The sequence below is a fragment of the Camelus dromedarius genome, chromosome 4 (genome assembly GCF_036321535.1).
Source record: "Camelus dromedarius isolate mCamDro1 chromosome 4, mCamDro1.pat, whole genome shotgun sequence".
In the NCBI taxonomy this organism is placed as follows: domain Eukaryota; kingdom Metazoa; phylum Chordata; class Mammalia; order Artiodactyla; family Camelidae; genus Camelus; species Camelus dromedarius.
The window spans coordinates 51,725,274-51,741,852 of record NC_087439.1 but is presented as its reverse complement, the minus strand read 5'-3'; the positions used below and the strand labels follow the sequence as shown (position 1 = coordinate 51,741,852).

At 37.9% G+C, this 16,579-nt stretch overlaps 1 protein-coding gene and 1 pseudogene across 1 annotated transcript in view; both read left to right on the top strand.

Annotated features, from left to right (window-relative positions):
- Nucleotides 1–16,579, top strand: part of TTN (titin) — a 284,130-nt gene that overhangs the window by 61,564 nt on the left and 205,987 nt on the right. Inside the window, exon 45 of the mRNA XM_064484940.1 lies at nucleotides 5,169–5,225. Coding sequence (XP_064341010.1) covers nucleotides 5,169–5,225 — 57 coding nt within the window. The remainder of the gene's footprint in view (nucleotides 1–5,168; nucleotides 5,226–16,579) is intronic.
- Nucleotides 1,280–4,012, top strand: LOC135321182 (muscle M-line assembly protein unc-89-like; annotated as a pseudogene).

Genomic DNA, 16,579 nt, shown 5'->3' with positions numbered 1-16,579 from the left:
ATTGGTCCTACCATTCTCTTTTAATGCAATTAATTCTTTCCACATTATATGCGATGTTCCCGCTTTTCAGTTACCCTTCTCGTTATGAATCACAAAGCATCATTTTTCTTTTTGCCCTGGTTGGTCTCTATAACATTTCGTAATGTCCTGCTCTCATCACCGGCTTCTATGCTTCCTGATCAGCATGTATCAGAACAGGGAGAAAGATGCTAAAGAAATAAGTAGATTTGTTTTCTCATCTGTCTGGGATGAAAATTAATTTTTTTTTAATCTGAGTGTTCCCATCCCCTCATTTTATTGACACAGTTCTGATTTCACAGAAGCTGCAGTTGATGATTTCAGGTCTGTACACCAGCTGGATGTTCACCAGATGGATATTCACCATCATTCAGAGACTGCCTGAGGGTTGAGGGGCTCAGCTGTGAGATGGTTTAACATTGGTTACTTGGGGCTCTTAAACTGCAATCAGAAACACTCCTTCAGTATCAGGGAGGTGGGGGGCACTTTGATTCAAAATAAGATAGTATTTTTCTACAGTAAGACTATGTTTCCTAAGCTAATTTAATCTCTGTAGTATTAAACATATACAAATACATGAAGATTTAGGGCAACTTTGGCTTTTTTCCTTGATTTTAAACACTTGTTACAATAACCAGATGTTTTCTGGTTAAATAATTAATTGATTTAATGTGGTCTACAAAAAAGAAAAGCTGGTTTTACAACCAGAGGGGGAAAAAATAACAACAGAAAGCAAGAATACCTAAACTGAATTGCATACTCCATTACTGCCTTCAAGAAGAATGTGGTGAAGTTTCTTAGACTGTTTATGTCTCAGCATGTTTGGCAAATGGAAGGACACTTGTGTGACTTTGAGTCAATAATGGCATACACTGACAAGGCATTAGGATTGGACTGGATTTCTAGTCCACCATTGAAATTTGCAGTGGGTCTGTAGACAACTCCCAGTGAGTTCTGGTTTCGGTGCCTGGCAAGACATTAAAGATTGGCATGCTTCTTTTCAGGATTTAGCAAACTTGAAGAAGTTACATCAAACTCTCAATGGCATGTCTCTTCATCAGTTTCATTTAAGAAGGAGGCCCTTGGCCAAAAGCCTGTCTTCATTCAGCCTCTCGCAAGCCTCAGGGTGCACAGCGGGGAGACAGTCAGATTTCATGCAAGGGTTTCTGGCATTCCCAAGCCAGAAATCCAGTGGTTTTATAACCAGCAGCCAATGCTACCAACAAAAGATGTAGTGTTCCATTTTGAGGAGTCCACAGGCATGGCTTTAATGCTTCTAGTCGATGCTTACTCGGAGCATGCCGGGCAGTACTCTTGCAAAGCCGCCAATAGTGCTGGGGAAGCCACTTGTGCAGCTACGCTCGCAGTGACTCCGAAAGGTAAAGAAAGCCCAGCTTGCCTCAAAGACTTTGATGTGCTGCATCTCTCCTGCTCCACTGTTACTAATGAGAGTCTGCTGTGTGTCTCATGCATATTGCAGTCAGTCCATAGTTTACTAATAAAGTAACACCCAGGTCCCCCTAAGTCCTTAACTAAGATTTAACCGATGTACTTTAAATCTCACTGGAGTATGCGTCCCGTGCATTACACTAGTCATTCTTTGTTAGGTGTCTACTTTTGCTTGACATTTTTTCTTTTCTAAACAACATCTCATCATTGTGTCATTAATGATCGACTTGCTACGTATTGTTTATAACAATATGGAGGGAGAACAAATGATATCCCAAAGAGAGTCAGGAAAAAAAAGAGAGAGAGAGGCTGTGTCACTCTGGATAGCTGCAATGACAACAGAAGGAAGGAACCAGATACTGTGTGGCATCCTCATGAGACTTCATCATCCATTCATCACTGGATCACTGGGAATGAACTTTCTTCTGTGTGAGCCTGACATCCTAGAGCACACTGCGTCTGGCCTGCTGCCTCCAAGTGACGATGATGTCTTTCATCTTCATCTTCCATGCCATTTTATGTGACTAACCTAGCCAAGTGACAAGGCTGAGGTCTTACAATTCTTTTCTTTTTCTTGTCACTTGATTACACAGTGCAAGCCCTAGCTAGGCAGAGTTCTGGGGAAGATGTAAGAGATCCACCAAGTCCTAGGCAGGGCAGATTCTTCTTTCACAAAGCAGGAGAGCAAAATATCCCAAAAGGAAATTAAGTCATTTCAAGGATCATCATATGAATGTGAATTTCAGGTTTTGGAAAGTATCACAAAGTTCCACCTACACAGCTGCATCCGTTCGAGATGTCAACCTGCACCGTACTGGATCCCTTTCACAAACTGCAGAAAGCACTGAGTTAGCTGAGAAACATATTGAAGAACTGATGGGTGACATGCCGAAGATTCTCCTGCATCTTCAGGACCTCTCTGTAGAGTGCAGCGACACAGCTCAGTTGCTCTGTGTTTTAGAAGATAAATCTTCCATTGATGCAACCTGGACTCATGAACGTGTAAAGATAGAGGAATCTAGGAGAGCAAAGCAGTCACAAAATGGAAATACTCAGTTTCTTACTATGAGTAATATTCAGCTGGTGGACCAAGGATTGTACAGCTGCCTTGTACACAATGAGTATGGAGAGGAGACCACATCAGCAGTACTGAGAGTAGAAGGTGGTTATTTGATTTTTAGCTGTGACTTGCTTCATTTCATCCTCATCGCTTTATGCAGCCTTTCCAACATGCAAATACAATCAATGAATATATTAATTAGAACATCCTTAAATTAGCACTGTATTCACAAATGACTTATGAAAGTCAGCCAAGTCATTGGCCAAACTTGTTATGAACATGTAACTTACCAGTCTAGAGTCAAGGAAAGTTCAACTTTCAAATCTGGGATCAGAAAGTTAATGTTTGTTTCATAGGTGCTGGGTTTTTTTTTTCTTCTAATATTTATCAAATGTGCCACCTAGAAATTGTACCAAAAAAAGGTTAAAATGTTATGGTTCATCGTGTATTTTTTTAGTATTATTGTGCCTGGCACTGTCTGGACCAAAATTAGTGGTCTCTAGATATTTTTCAATAAATGATGCTGCTTTCTCAGATACTCCCAGAATTGTAGAGTTAGCTCAGGGCAAGATCATTATTTTAGCTGTTATTGTGCTGGATTCACTACTGTGTCTGGAAGGGCAAGGATAAATTTGGGCAAAGGATAGCTTCTTCCTTTCATCCATGGACTTTCTTCTTAGATACTAATGAAATGAGAAAAGTATTCTTCAGGTGCTAAAAGCCTGTGCTGTGTGTCTGCAGGCAAAGGACCTTCACTGACTCCTATCGAAGGAAGCTGGTGGAATTTGGGCATCTCCAGGGGCCTGTGGAGAGCTGTGGCCTCTAGTTCTTCCCTGGTCTGGCCATACTATTTTTGAGGCATTACAGATGAGCAGGGGGCAATACCGTGCTATGTGCATGGCCATCTCTGCCCTGAATTTTGAAACAGAGTCATTAATTCCCTTAATGTATCTACAATCCTCACTCACCCAAAGGAGGATTTTTTTTCTTTATTAATCTGACATTTTGATCTATAGCTATTTCTGATTAATTTCCATAGCCTTGGAAAGGAATATCTCAGGGACTGAGGTCTAGTTGTGCATGTTAGATGGAATATTCCACCATCCAGAAAGTTGACCCTCAGTTTCACATAGCTGCTGGCTAGCGCTGTAATGACAGAGTAGCTATCTGTCTGGAGTTGCGGTCTACAAGTCATGTCAGTGACAACTGTGACAGTTTCTGCAGCAAGATAATTGGGAGCTGGCTGTGCTGTAGAGGTGAGAGACATAGAGGTCTTTCAACTTGCTTCCTAAAGAAACTAATGCCATAGGACAGTGCTTGATGATCCTGTTTCCAGGGTGGATTTGCTTCAGGATTTCCAGTTCACTCAGTTCTAACTGATTATATTATTAAAATGTTCTTGGAGCATGAGCTTTGTTTTTTTCCCTGGGAAAGCCCAGACTGCTGTGCTTAAGAAAGTTAAAAGATAAGCCCACTTCTAAGTGTTTGAAGAGTGATCAGGCACAGTTGTCTAATTATCTCATATAGTTCAGTCTTGATCTGTTCCTCTTTTTGGAGGGGTAGCTAATAACTTTACATAGTTATCCACAAAAATCAAGTAGGAATGTGAAATCCCCTAAGTCTGTTTGAGTCAAGTTCTTATGTGCATACTGAGCATAGACATATCATATCTTAAGTTTGGGAATTAACATGCTGCTTCCCCTCTCATCCTAATGACATTTCATCTTCTCTAAATTCCGCATGTGTTTTACTCTTCCAAACACAGCGAATGCATTCCTTTTCCTAACTTTATTCTTACCCAGCAAAAGAATCACAAACCAAAGCAGTTACCAAAATTACCTTTGATTTAGACACTGAAAATATTAAAACACTCAGAGAGTCCCAAATTAAAACAACCTGTGAAATAAAGAGAGAATTGTCCAAGAAAACATCAAGTTTGTCGTTAATTTCATGTCGAAGACCACGAGGAACTGAGAAACGGCGTCAAGCACACTGACGTGTCACGCGGACCAGAGACTGAGAGTGGTACCCGGGCACCCTCTTTCTCCAGAAGCCACCCAGAGACCATTGAGTCTAAAGGCTGTGTCTTTTCCTTATGTAATAAAAGCAATTTTGAATTGAGAAGTCTTTGTTTTGCTCTTTATTATTGGACTTTGTGTAGTTTAAAGTTTTAAAGGTGGTTCAAATCCAAGGTGTATTTACTAGCAGAAAACTCTTAATTCTGCAGAGAAAACTGAGAATAGCCCTCAGTTAAGAGTGGCGAATCAGAAAATGCATGTTCTTTCTAAACGTGATTTCATCTCTTAGCAAGTTTTCAGTCAAGACATTTAAAATATATGTTCCTTTAGTTTGTGGATTGCTCTTCTCAATGCATGTAAAAGGCATGGGGAATTACAGAACTAAAAGAGGAAATTGCACAGAGAACCTAAAATAAAATTGTTTTAAAGTCTTTCTGTCAACGTTGTCATGTACTTCATCAGCTCATTGATTTGTTTGGCATGGATTTGGGGGGATGCATTTGTGGGATGTAGTTTTCTATTATTATAATAAAGAGAAAATTGTAATTGCATAAATCACTAATTGATGCAGAAAGTATACAGAATTAAACATTAAAATCTCTTTATATGTTTTTCCATTCTAGCCCCTGAATCGATTTTGTATGAGGGGATTGGACAGGAGATTGAGATGGAGATGAAAGGTATTGTTACACTGAATGTGAGATTTAAATAGAAATTCTGAAGGATTAATAGAATCCTTGATCTGCCTTCTGTTAGTATCATTGAGAAAAATGACACAGATGTACAAATATATCTCTTCGAGTATATATTACTATGTCGCATGCCTGATGTAGTATGCTGATGGTTACATGCATTTCCCAGTAATTTATTTTATGGTGATTTAAAATCTTGTATGTAAAATTTATCAGCCACATTCAACTTTGTGTTTGCAGCCACTTTCAAAAGCGTGTCTTAGGAAAAGTCGTCATCTTATTGCATGAAATCATGAAGTAGGAATTTGTTTTCAAAATCACAGTGAATTAAACTGAACAATAGACAATAACCTAGCTGTCATTTTCAGAATGCAATGTCATGAAATGCTACTTTCTTCAGGGTGTGTGAAAATGTTACATTCCCATTCTGGTTTACACTTCATGCACATACATCATTTTAACATTGATATGTCTCTTACACTGGCTTGCAGATAGCTGCCTTATGTGATCCTTATTGCCTGCTTTTCTTTGCATAACATCATGACTTTGTGGCTGTATTAGTTCGAATAAACGCCTTCTCATTTTATTTTAGCTGATTATTTCTGATTATAGTTCTTGTATATATATATTTTAAATAGTTAATTCTCCAAAAATATAATAATTTAATCTACAATCAAAAGGATCAGAAAGGGCGTTTATTCCACTCTCTGCAAGTCAGGTAAGATTTTCCTCTTAGCCATCAAAAGAACAAGGTTTTCCCGCTCTCAAAACAAATATGCACAGGAACATGTTATTTTGAAATGCATTTTTGCTTGTTCAAGAAGAAATTTCAGCAGTTTGAAGAAAAGACCAGACAACGAACGATTTTCGTGTCAGAATCTTTTAAACAGAGCATGGTGTTGCGTTTATTCGAACAAATATGGTGAGTGAATTTTTTTTCTGGATTTGTGAGAATCTGTAGCATGCACTTTATTTTATTTCCTATTTTTGCAATTTCATTTATTTTCAACTTTTTCAAATCCTATGGAAAATAGTAAAATGCTTTATAATTTAACTTTTTTCCAGAATTGTCCTCTGAGGAAGAATCTGAACATTCAGATCAAGATGCCCGGGATGCCTTCTCAGATTCTGAACATCTAGACCACAGCTCCATGGCTGCTAAAAGATATGCGAGTAGACTATCATCTACAAGCTCCTGGCCTGAATATTTCAAGCCTTCTTTTACCCAAAAACTTACGTTTAAATATGTTTTAGAGGGCGAACCTGTTGTCTTTACATGTAGATTAATTGCCTGTCCAACTCCAGAAATGACTTGGTTTCATAACAATCGACCTATCCCAGCAGGCCTTCGTCGGGTTATAAAAACAGAGAGTGATTTACATCATCACTCTTCTAGCTTAGAGGTGAAAAGGGTCCAAGACAGAGATTCTGGAAGTTACAGATTATTAGCAATTAATAGTGAAGGGTCTGCTGAATCAACTGCCTCGTTGCTTGTTATTCAGAGAGGGCAAGATGAGAAATATTTAGAATTTCTGAAAAGGGCAGAACAGACACATGAAAACATGGAGGCTTTGGCTGAAAGTAGAGAAGATAGGATAACGGTTGACCTGAGGTTTACTGGCTCTCCCTTTAACAAGAAACGAGACGTGGAGCAGCAGGGAATAAGGCGAACTATACACTTTAAGACAGTAAGTCCTGGAAAGAGAACAACCTTAATGTGTGGTGAAGAATATTTAGAAAGTAAATCTGACATAAGGGGATGGCTGAATGTGGGTGAAAGTTTCCTGGACGAGGAGACCAAAATGAAGTTGCAACGTTTACGGGAGGCTAGAAAAATTTTAATGGAGAAAAGGAAATTATCTCTGTTGGAGATGTCATCTGAAATAAGCTCAAGAACTCTGAGAAGTGAAGATAGTGGTACGGACGTGGTGTTCTCTAGAGAGGAAATACAAAGCAGGTCTGTAGCTGATCTAGCTGATGATAATGACAAGGCAGATAGTTCAGCTGAAGGTGTTGTCCAAGATCCACACATCCTGCCTAATCTAATGGGTCAAAATGTAGACTCTGGAGAACCTCCCACCAGCTTTCAGACCACTGTTGATGAGGAAATTCTACAGACTGAAATGAGAATGAGCCATGAGGCATTTCTAAGAGAAGACCTATCAACAGGCCATTTATATGGTAAGAGTCCAGTAAATGAGAATATCCAAGCAAGAGAACAACTTGATGAAGTGATGACCAAAACTGACATTGTAGGGCCATCTAAAGATCTCATGGATGTAAGTCAGAACGAGGAAATATATGAGACCCCAGAAAAGGTGCCTCAAGTTATTATGCCATATACCAGTGACTCTTTTGATACAATCATAACTATTAAAGAAAATGAAGAGCTAGATAGTGAAAGAATTAGACAAGATGATTTGAGAGAATTGGAACACCCCATTTCCACAAAAGTTGATGAATTCATAACTGAACAGGAAGACAAAACCACAAGATTTTTTGAAAGTTCTTTCCAAAACCGTCCTCAACGTTGCCCACCTTCATTTCTTCAAGAAATTGAATCTCAAGAGGTTTATGAAGGTGACAGTTGCGAATTTGTGTGTCATTTTCAAGGCTATCCCCCACCCATAGTGACATGGTATAACAATGATGTACCAGTCCCACGTAATCGAGGCTTTATCACTCATACCTTCGAGAACTATTCCACTTTAACGTTTTCTTCCGTTCTTCCTCAAAATGAAGGTTCTATTACCTGTGTGCTGTTTAACCAATATGGAACAGTAAAGACAGCTGGTACACTTGTAGTGAAAGCAAAACAAAGGCATGATGTCGGAGCACATAGAGTCCCCGTGTTGCATGACTACACTGATGAGGAAGAAGAGCTGATGTTGGTATTTGATCAAGCAAAAAGCATTCATCCATCCTTGAGACAAGAGGATGTGTTAAGGACTAACCCACCAGCTCCTCTCTCTGCAGATGTAGAATTGCTTTCGTTTCCAGTAGAAATTCAGATAACAGCAGCTACTCCTACCCCAGAACAAGATAAAGAGTCAAGAGAATTATTTCAACTCGAGGAGGTGGTGCCTAAGGCAACACCTCAGTCACCAAAACACAAGTTTATATTTTCGTCTGACATTACTAATGAGCCGCCAGAACTGTTACAAGAAATGCCAAAGCATGCCAGGTGTAGAGAAGGAGAGTCCATAGTCCTTGAGTGTTTACTGTCCGGTGAGCCTAAACCAGTCGTGACGTGGTTTCAAAATGGAGTCCTTTTAAAGCAGAACCAGAAGTTTCAGTTTGAAGAAGTTAATTGCAGCCACAGGTTATATATTCATGACGTTCATTCTCAAGATTCTGGAAAATATAAGTGTGTTGCTGAAAACAATTCTGGAACAGTTGAGAGTGTTTCAGAGCTAACAGTGGACCCTGTCACTCACAGGGAATATAGTCAATTAGAAAATATGGGTAGAATTTCTGCCAGGTATTCTGAAGATCAACAAATTCCAGGAGAATCTGTAAGAGCACATTTTTATGATTATCCAGCTGGTCCTTTTACTCCACAGTCCAATATAAAAGAATATTCCGTAAGAGAATATTTTCAAAGCCTTGAGACAGTTGAACAGATAGACCAGAAAGGTCCAGTTTCTTGTACATCTTCCAGAGAAAAACTTCCCCGATTTGTGCAAGGTGTCTCTAGATCTGTAAGAATCAACAAACCTGTCAGAGCTGAACTCATACGATGTCAGGATGAAGAGAAAGAGGAACATGTCAATGAAAAATCAAAACTATACCAAGCAGAGGGGACTGTTTATCCATTTCTTGATGATTTTGGTGAAGTTAAAATTAGGAAAGAGGTTAGAAATGATTTTGGAGAACTCAGTGAACCAGAAAGGGGAAGTGTGCAAGAATATGCCCAAAGTGACTATTTGTCGAATATCCCTCCTGAGAGAACCTCTGATACTTACAATACCAAAGAATCATCCATCATTGTATATGAAGAGCCTTTTGGTGAGGAGAGATACTACCCAGGAAAGAAGGTGAAGCATAGAATCATTGCATTTGAAAAATTACAACACGTGGAAAAAGGATTTCTAGAAAAAAGACCTACCAAGAAATCATTTGTGAATCCTCCTCCAAAGAAGCTCGATGACAAAGACTTTTCATTAAAGCAAAATGAATCAAGATTGAGTAACCTAGACACAAATATGTATCAGGCAGAGGAAGTGTCTCCAAACGCTGAACCAGATTCATCTAATGTTGTGATGAATTTAAGACTGCTTTCTTCTCAGACTCATAAGGAATTTGAAGTACAAGAGAGGGAACAACAGAGGGAAATAGGTCTTCTAGATCAATCTGCAGTTTCTGAAAGAGCTGAACAGGAAGCACCTGTTACAGTTGACCTAAAGCACCATGATGCTCAAATAGAAAATGCAGATACAAAATTTCAAGAATTAGATAGTGATCAACCAGAGGAAGCTTATTTGAAAACTCAGCATCCTGCTTCTGAAACAACAGATGCTGAGAACATTGTATTTGTGCTAAAACAAATGTATTCTCATTTAGGAGATCCTGCTAAGGAGTTTCAAGAGCCAGAAACTAGGCATCAGCAGGAAACACCATATAAAGAGGAAGTTGTTAGCACTGAAGCATTACCGTCCGATACACAGAATACCTCTCAAAGAGTGCCAAGTAACATATTTGCTGAGCCAGAGATTTCTTGCAGTAAGGAGTTTTCAGATAGGATCATGACGGAGAAAAGTGGTAGTGATGAAAATGCCTTTGATTTGGAGAAAGAAGTCCAACAGATACAGAAACAAAATTTAGAAATTTTAAATACTGTGTCTCTTAAAACTTTTTCAGAAGAGATCCGTAGTGAATCACGTGCCCAACTTCAGACCTCTTCTGCAGATGGAGGAGAAACAGATATATCTGAGAAAAATGGAGATGGAAGTTTCATTTCACATTTGAAAAAAGCAGCAAGTGAGGAAAAGCTTTTGGAGGTTTGTGAAATGGAGAAAGAAAATACTTTGGAACCAGAGTTGGCATCATTTCAAAAGCAGGATCAAGGGACTCAGGGCTATGTCACTGGAATCTGGGGAGACCACGTAGGTGAAGTTCAGGAAGCAGACACGCTCCACAGCAAAGTCTCCCTGAGTCAGTGCTCTCCATTCTCGATGACTGAGGAACAGCAGAAGCCGAGTGAACAAATAAGTGAAAAAACGGATGCCTATGGAGAAGAAAAATGTTACAAGGAAGTTCAAGTTCAAAATGAAACCTCTTTCTTCACTATGGAAAGAGAAAAGATAGAAACTGGTTCTTCTGAAAATCTTCCTAAATTGGATGAGGCACATACAATGGAAGTAACGGAATCTGAGCCCTCCCTAACACAATACTTACTTACTGCTGGAAAGCATGAAGTTCCTGAGACTAGAGGCACCAAACCCAAGGCAGAACTTGTCCAGAGTGAATTGATCACATCAATGGAGGTTGAAGAAATAACTTTCAACACTGTGTATGAGTATTACAACCAACAACAGGAATCACTAGGTCGCCCTTTTTCTCCGGAATCTGATGTTTCAATTGATGTGGCAAGTACAAGCAGTGAAGACATTTCTGAGCTAGATCAGTTTTACACCCCACCATCCTCTGTTGAACATTTTGAAACTCCAAAATCTCCTGATTTATATTTTACTCCTTCAGATACAACTAAAAAACCCTCAACAAATGTGGGAGGTGAGACTATTGAAAGAACCACACCTTTAGAGGAGGCTGCTGAAAGGTACTCGACACCTTCCGAAGGTGAGGTGGCAGAAAGATATTCCACACCTGCGGGAGAGACACTGGAAAGATATTCCACACCCCTAGGAGAGACTCTAGAGAGATACTCCACACCCCCAGGAGAGACGCTAGAGAGATATTCCACACCCCCAGGAGAGACGCTAGAGAGATATTCCACACCCCCAGGAGAGACGCTAGAGAGATATTCCACACCCCCAGGGGAGACACTAGAGAGAGATTCTACACTTTTAGGAGGAGAAACAGTTGAAAGATACTCTATTCCTACTGGAGGACAAAACCTTGCTGGAAACTTTAAAAGGTACCCATCAAAAATAGAAAGGGAGGACAGTCCATCAAGTGAGCATTTCCAGACACCTACAGAAGAAAGAAGGTCAGCTTATGAAATGTGGCGTTCGGATTCATTTGGCACGCCCAGTGAAGCCATTGAACCAAAAGACAATGAAATGCCTCCATCTTTTATCGAACCTCTGACAAAACGGAAGATCTATGAAAACACAACCTTGGGCTTCATTGTTGAAGTTGAGGGCCTTCCAGTTCCTGGTGTGAAATGGTATCGAAATAAATCTTTGCTCGAGCCAGATGAGAGGATCAAAATAGAAAGGGTGGGGAATGTGTGTTCTTTGGAAATTGCTAACATTCAAAAAGGAGATGGGGGAGAGTATATGTGCCATGCTGTAAACATCATAGGGGAAGCAAAGAGCTTTGCGAATGTTGATGTAGTGCCCCCGAAAGAAAGAGCAGTGGCACTCCCACCTCCAGTAACACATCAGCATGTCATGGAGTTTGATTTGGAAAACACTGCATCATCAAGGACACCCTCTCCTCAAGAAATTGTCCTAGAAGTTGAATTGAGTGAAAAAGACGTTAAAGAATTTGAGAAGCAAGTGAAGATAGTCACAGTTCCCGAATTTACTCCCGATCATAAAAGCATGATTGTGAGTCTAGATGTTCTTCCATTGAACTTAGCAGGTCCAGCTATGGCGTCAAGTGAGGAAGAAGACAAAGACTTAAAAATTGACTTAGAAGTATTCGAAATGCCTCCTCGCTTTATAATGCCTATTTGTGATTTTAGAATTCCAGAAAATTCAGATGCTGTGTTCAAATGTTCAGTCATAGGGGTCCCTACTCCTGAAGTTAAATGGTATAAAGAATATATGTGTATTGAGCCAGATGACATTAAATATGCAATGAGTGAGGAGAATGGAAGTCATACCCTTAAAATTCGCAACGTCTGTCTTTCTGACAGTGCAACATACAGGTGCAGAGCTGTGAATTGTGTAGGGGAGGCAATCTGTCGGGGATTCCTCACCATGGGAGATTCTGAGATGTTTGCTCTGATGTCAAAGAAAAGTAAAGTGACTTTAAGCAGTTTGAAGGAAGAATTAGTCTTAAAGAGCAAATATGCAGACAGCTTTTTTGAATTTCAGGTGGTGGAGGGACCTCCCAGGTTTATCAAAGGAATTTCTGACTGTTGTGCACCATTAGGAACAGCAGCGTATTTCCAGTGTTTAGTCCGTGGCTCTCCGAGGCCTACGGTTTACTGGTACAAAGATGGGAAACTGGTACAAGGATCAAGGTTCAGTGCGGAGGAAAGTGGCATAGGGTTCCACAACCTGTTCATTACAAGCTTAGTGAAAGAGGATGAAGGTGAGTACAGGTGTGTAGCGACAAACAAGTCAGGAATGGCGGAGACCTGCGCAGTGCTCACCCTGACTTAAAGTTCCTGGTGCAAGCTGTTAGTGCCTGTGGAATGATGAGAATCAATCTGAGTGCTCTCACATTTTCCAAATATAATAATTTCCAAATAGGTCTACTTTGTTTAAACACGTCACATTGAAAAACCCCCTGGGAAAATAGTTTCTTTATGTGGAAATCTCTTGTTCGTAATACATGTAAATATTCTGTCATCTAAACTGTGGAATCATCACCTGTGTCAATTCTGCTGTGAATCATCAAATACAATTAAACGTCTCCTTGGCTACCTACTTGTCTGTATTTCTGCTTTCTCCTCCTTCCTCCTCCATGAAGTGTTTTAGCAGGATGCATTCTGTTGTAGCAGATAAACTATATAGGCAAAGTAAAATGTGAAATGGAAGACCATGTCAGATGACCACACAGACAAATTGGTAAGGTAAAATCTTTCTGCTTTGAGTCATTTTTGAAATGATAACTCTTTTGCATCTAAATCCATGCTTATTTACTTGGACTTCCAATAAACCAAACAACAACAGAAACCAGCTTTGCGCAATTGGTAGCTAATGCTATAAGCTGTTTTACATTGCAATCTTAATATTTTTTGGCTGTTTTAAAAATATTTTCATTTTTAATATCCCTCTTAAGTGTTTTAACTCTTGCTGGTTTTGAAGGGACCAATGATGCTCTCTTTGTGGGTGGAGTTTAGACATTTGCAGAATTTGCAAATAAAGATCTTTCCACTTTTGGTGGGGAGGGTATAGTTCAGTAGTAGAATGTATGCTTAGCATGCACGAGGTCCTGTGTTCAATCCTCAGTACTTTCATTAAAATAAACAAACGAAAGTCTAATTACCTCCCCAACAAAATAAATAAATAAATTTAAAAAATTTTTAAATCTTTCCACTTTTGGAAATACCCCATTTTCTCAATTTTTGAGATAGCACTAAGTGTAAAATGCAGCATTAATTTGATACTAGCCTGGGGGGGAAAGAAACTGCTGTGTTACATTTATATATAGATTTTAAACTGCAGTCCAATTTCAGAATCTTTAGAAAAAGAAGGAAGGATATCTTAGTATCGAGGGGATATGGTAACTAGTATTTCCAATTATATACAAGTAACAAGATAGTAAGCTTTCCTGTCATTTTCACTGAATTTCACTTTTAAAACTAACTAGAAATCAGTAAGCTTTTAAATTTAAGATGTATATATGTTTCTAAAGTGACTCTTTTTGTTTTTCAAAATTATAATTATAGTAAATTCACAAGATCCTTAAATTGTACTTATGTATTAGTGAACTAAATTTTCTCATGGAAGATGTAATAAGTATAAAGAAATTCAGTTTTTTTTTTAATCTAAAAATGAGGGGTGAGACCAAAAGACTAGAGGTGATCATTCAACTCTGTGATTCTGTGCCATGACAGTGGTAACTTTTTAAAATATAATTTAGAATAAAGTTTAGTTTTGTAATAGATGACAACAGAAATAGTAGAACACAGTAATAAAATTGTGAAACTTCTCTACCTCCATCACTAAATTACTCACTGTTACCTAATGACTATATTTGTCCTTTGCATTGAGCAATTTTTATGCACCATGATCATACTAAAATATTAATTTTCATTTAATTTTAAAAATAAATATTTAATTTAAATTTAATTCTCAAAAGAATTCATATATCCAATTATATCTTTTATGTTTCCTTCATCTGTCAATTTTTTTTATTCCCATAATGGAAATTCCCTAAAAGCCTTTCAAATTAAAGAAGAAACTGGGAGAATGTGTACAATATGAAGCAGTCAGGCTCACACCCCACCCACCCTATCCAACAAAGAACATTTGCTTTGCTTGTTTTGAGTCACCATAACTTTTTGAGACAGATACAATATTGTGGAAAAATAATTTCTATTTCAACCAATGAGCACACAATATCTGTGATCATAATTATAGATATAATGTAATATATCACATCATAAATCCCAGAAATAGAACTAATTCTGTAGTTTAGGGACTTAGAATTTATTCTACTTTTGGTCACATAATCAGTGTTTAAATAAATTAGAAATTCAGGTCATGACAAATACGATAAGCACACTTTACCCAAACATTTACAACTTACCAATAGTTCAAACTTGTTCTTAAGAAAAAGAAAAGAAAAGAAAAATCTTTAATGCCTTACAGGATTGGCAGGAAGAGCTGAAAAATACACTTTTACACACACAAGAAGGTAGGCTTTATTTGATTTTGCTCATTGGAATTCTGTAAGTGTCGAGTGCATTGAACTTGAGGGTATTCAGAATGACAATGACTGAATAAAGAAAAATAAGCCTTGCCCCACACTTGGCTTACTTACTAATTGTTGTAGGTAATTAAATGGATTTTTTTTTAATTTTCTGACTCAGGAGGTACATAACTTAAAAGCCTGAAATATTAGTATCTCTGATGCTGGATAGGAAATTCATTGTATTTTCATAGTAGAGTTTAGACATAATTACTGGCTGTTAAATCTACATGTATTCCTAACTACACCTTTCATGTTTCAGCCCTCTTGAATTTCATTTACTATCTGTTTTAATGGTGAAATACCATGTTTTAAACTAAGGGAAAACAATTGAAAGTATTTCAACATATTAGTGAATAGGGGTGTTTTCACTGTATTGACATTCATTCCCAGGTATTTTGGGAATTCAAGTGAAGGGAAAGCTGACATGAGTGATATATTACAGATTAAATATAAAGTGGGCACCATGGGTATGTGAAATTAATCAGTGGCTTTACAGCTTACTAACTGGGTAATAAATGAGTCTGTATTCTACATGCTACAGGTAGGTTTGTTTGACCAGTGCGTTCACAGCCAGCAGACACTGGGGTCCTGCCTTCTAAAGCTTATACATTCAAACAGAAAGGAATTAAAGCATGAGACTATTCCATGTGATGCAAATGGAGTGAACTAATAAAATAGTAAACCTCCTTTTAGGTTAGGTAATAAAAGCAGTATTAACAGCTGTTCTACACACCCAACACTTCATGAAAAGCTGATTTCTTGTTACCAAATTACATGTCTTTCATCCTGTCACTCAGGACACTGTTTAAAGAGTATCTGTTATTCACTGCTTGTTTTTCTGTTCAATAATACTATATAGGTATTTCTCGCTCAATAAAATGTAATCAAATTTTTAACATTGGAACTTTCTCTCATTTCTGATTCTCCCACTTTCTTAACTTTTAACATCAGCCTCATTATAAAAGCATTGTTGAAGTAATATGGCAATTTACACAGGCAAAAGAAGGCCTGCATTTCTAGTAACTAAGAACAGATTAAATCAAATAAAATTCAAATTAAATATTTCCTGTAGCCCCTTATTTGTAATAGTGGCTTCAGTTTATAAGCTGTAACTAGAACATAGATGTTCTATTTTTGAAATAAGCAGTTTTCCATTTGATAATGAAGATCTCAAACTCAAGAAAACTCTAAATATAAATAATAATTCTAGATCTTTTTAGAAACGTATTTAAATAATCCTGAATTCTTTTATTACAAATATTTATCCAGCAGTTTTTCAAACTTTAGAATTGGGATTCTATCGCAAAGAGAACTCATAAGAGCATCTTTAAAATTTATAAACTCTTAACACAAATGAAGTGGATTGAAAGTTGCATCAGTGCAGTATTTATAATCATATAATATGATATAATAAGCTAAAGTGAAAATTTTAGAAATGTGCTTTTTGATAAATTAATCTTGAAATAATCTAACGATTCCAGGAATGAAGCAGGAGACCAGCAATTGGTGCATAATTCTTTGACTTCTCTTTTGTTTGTTTATTAAATACTATTGATTATACAATA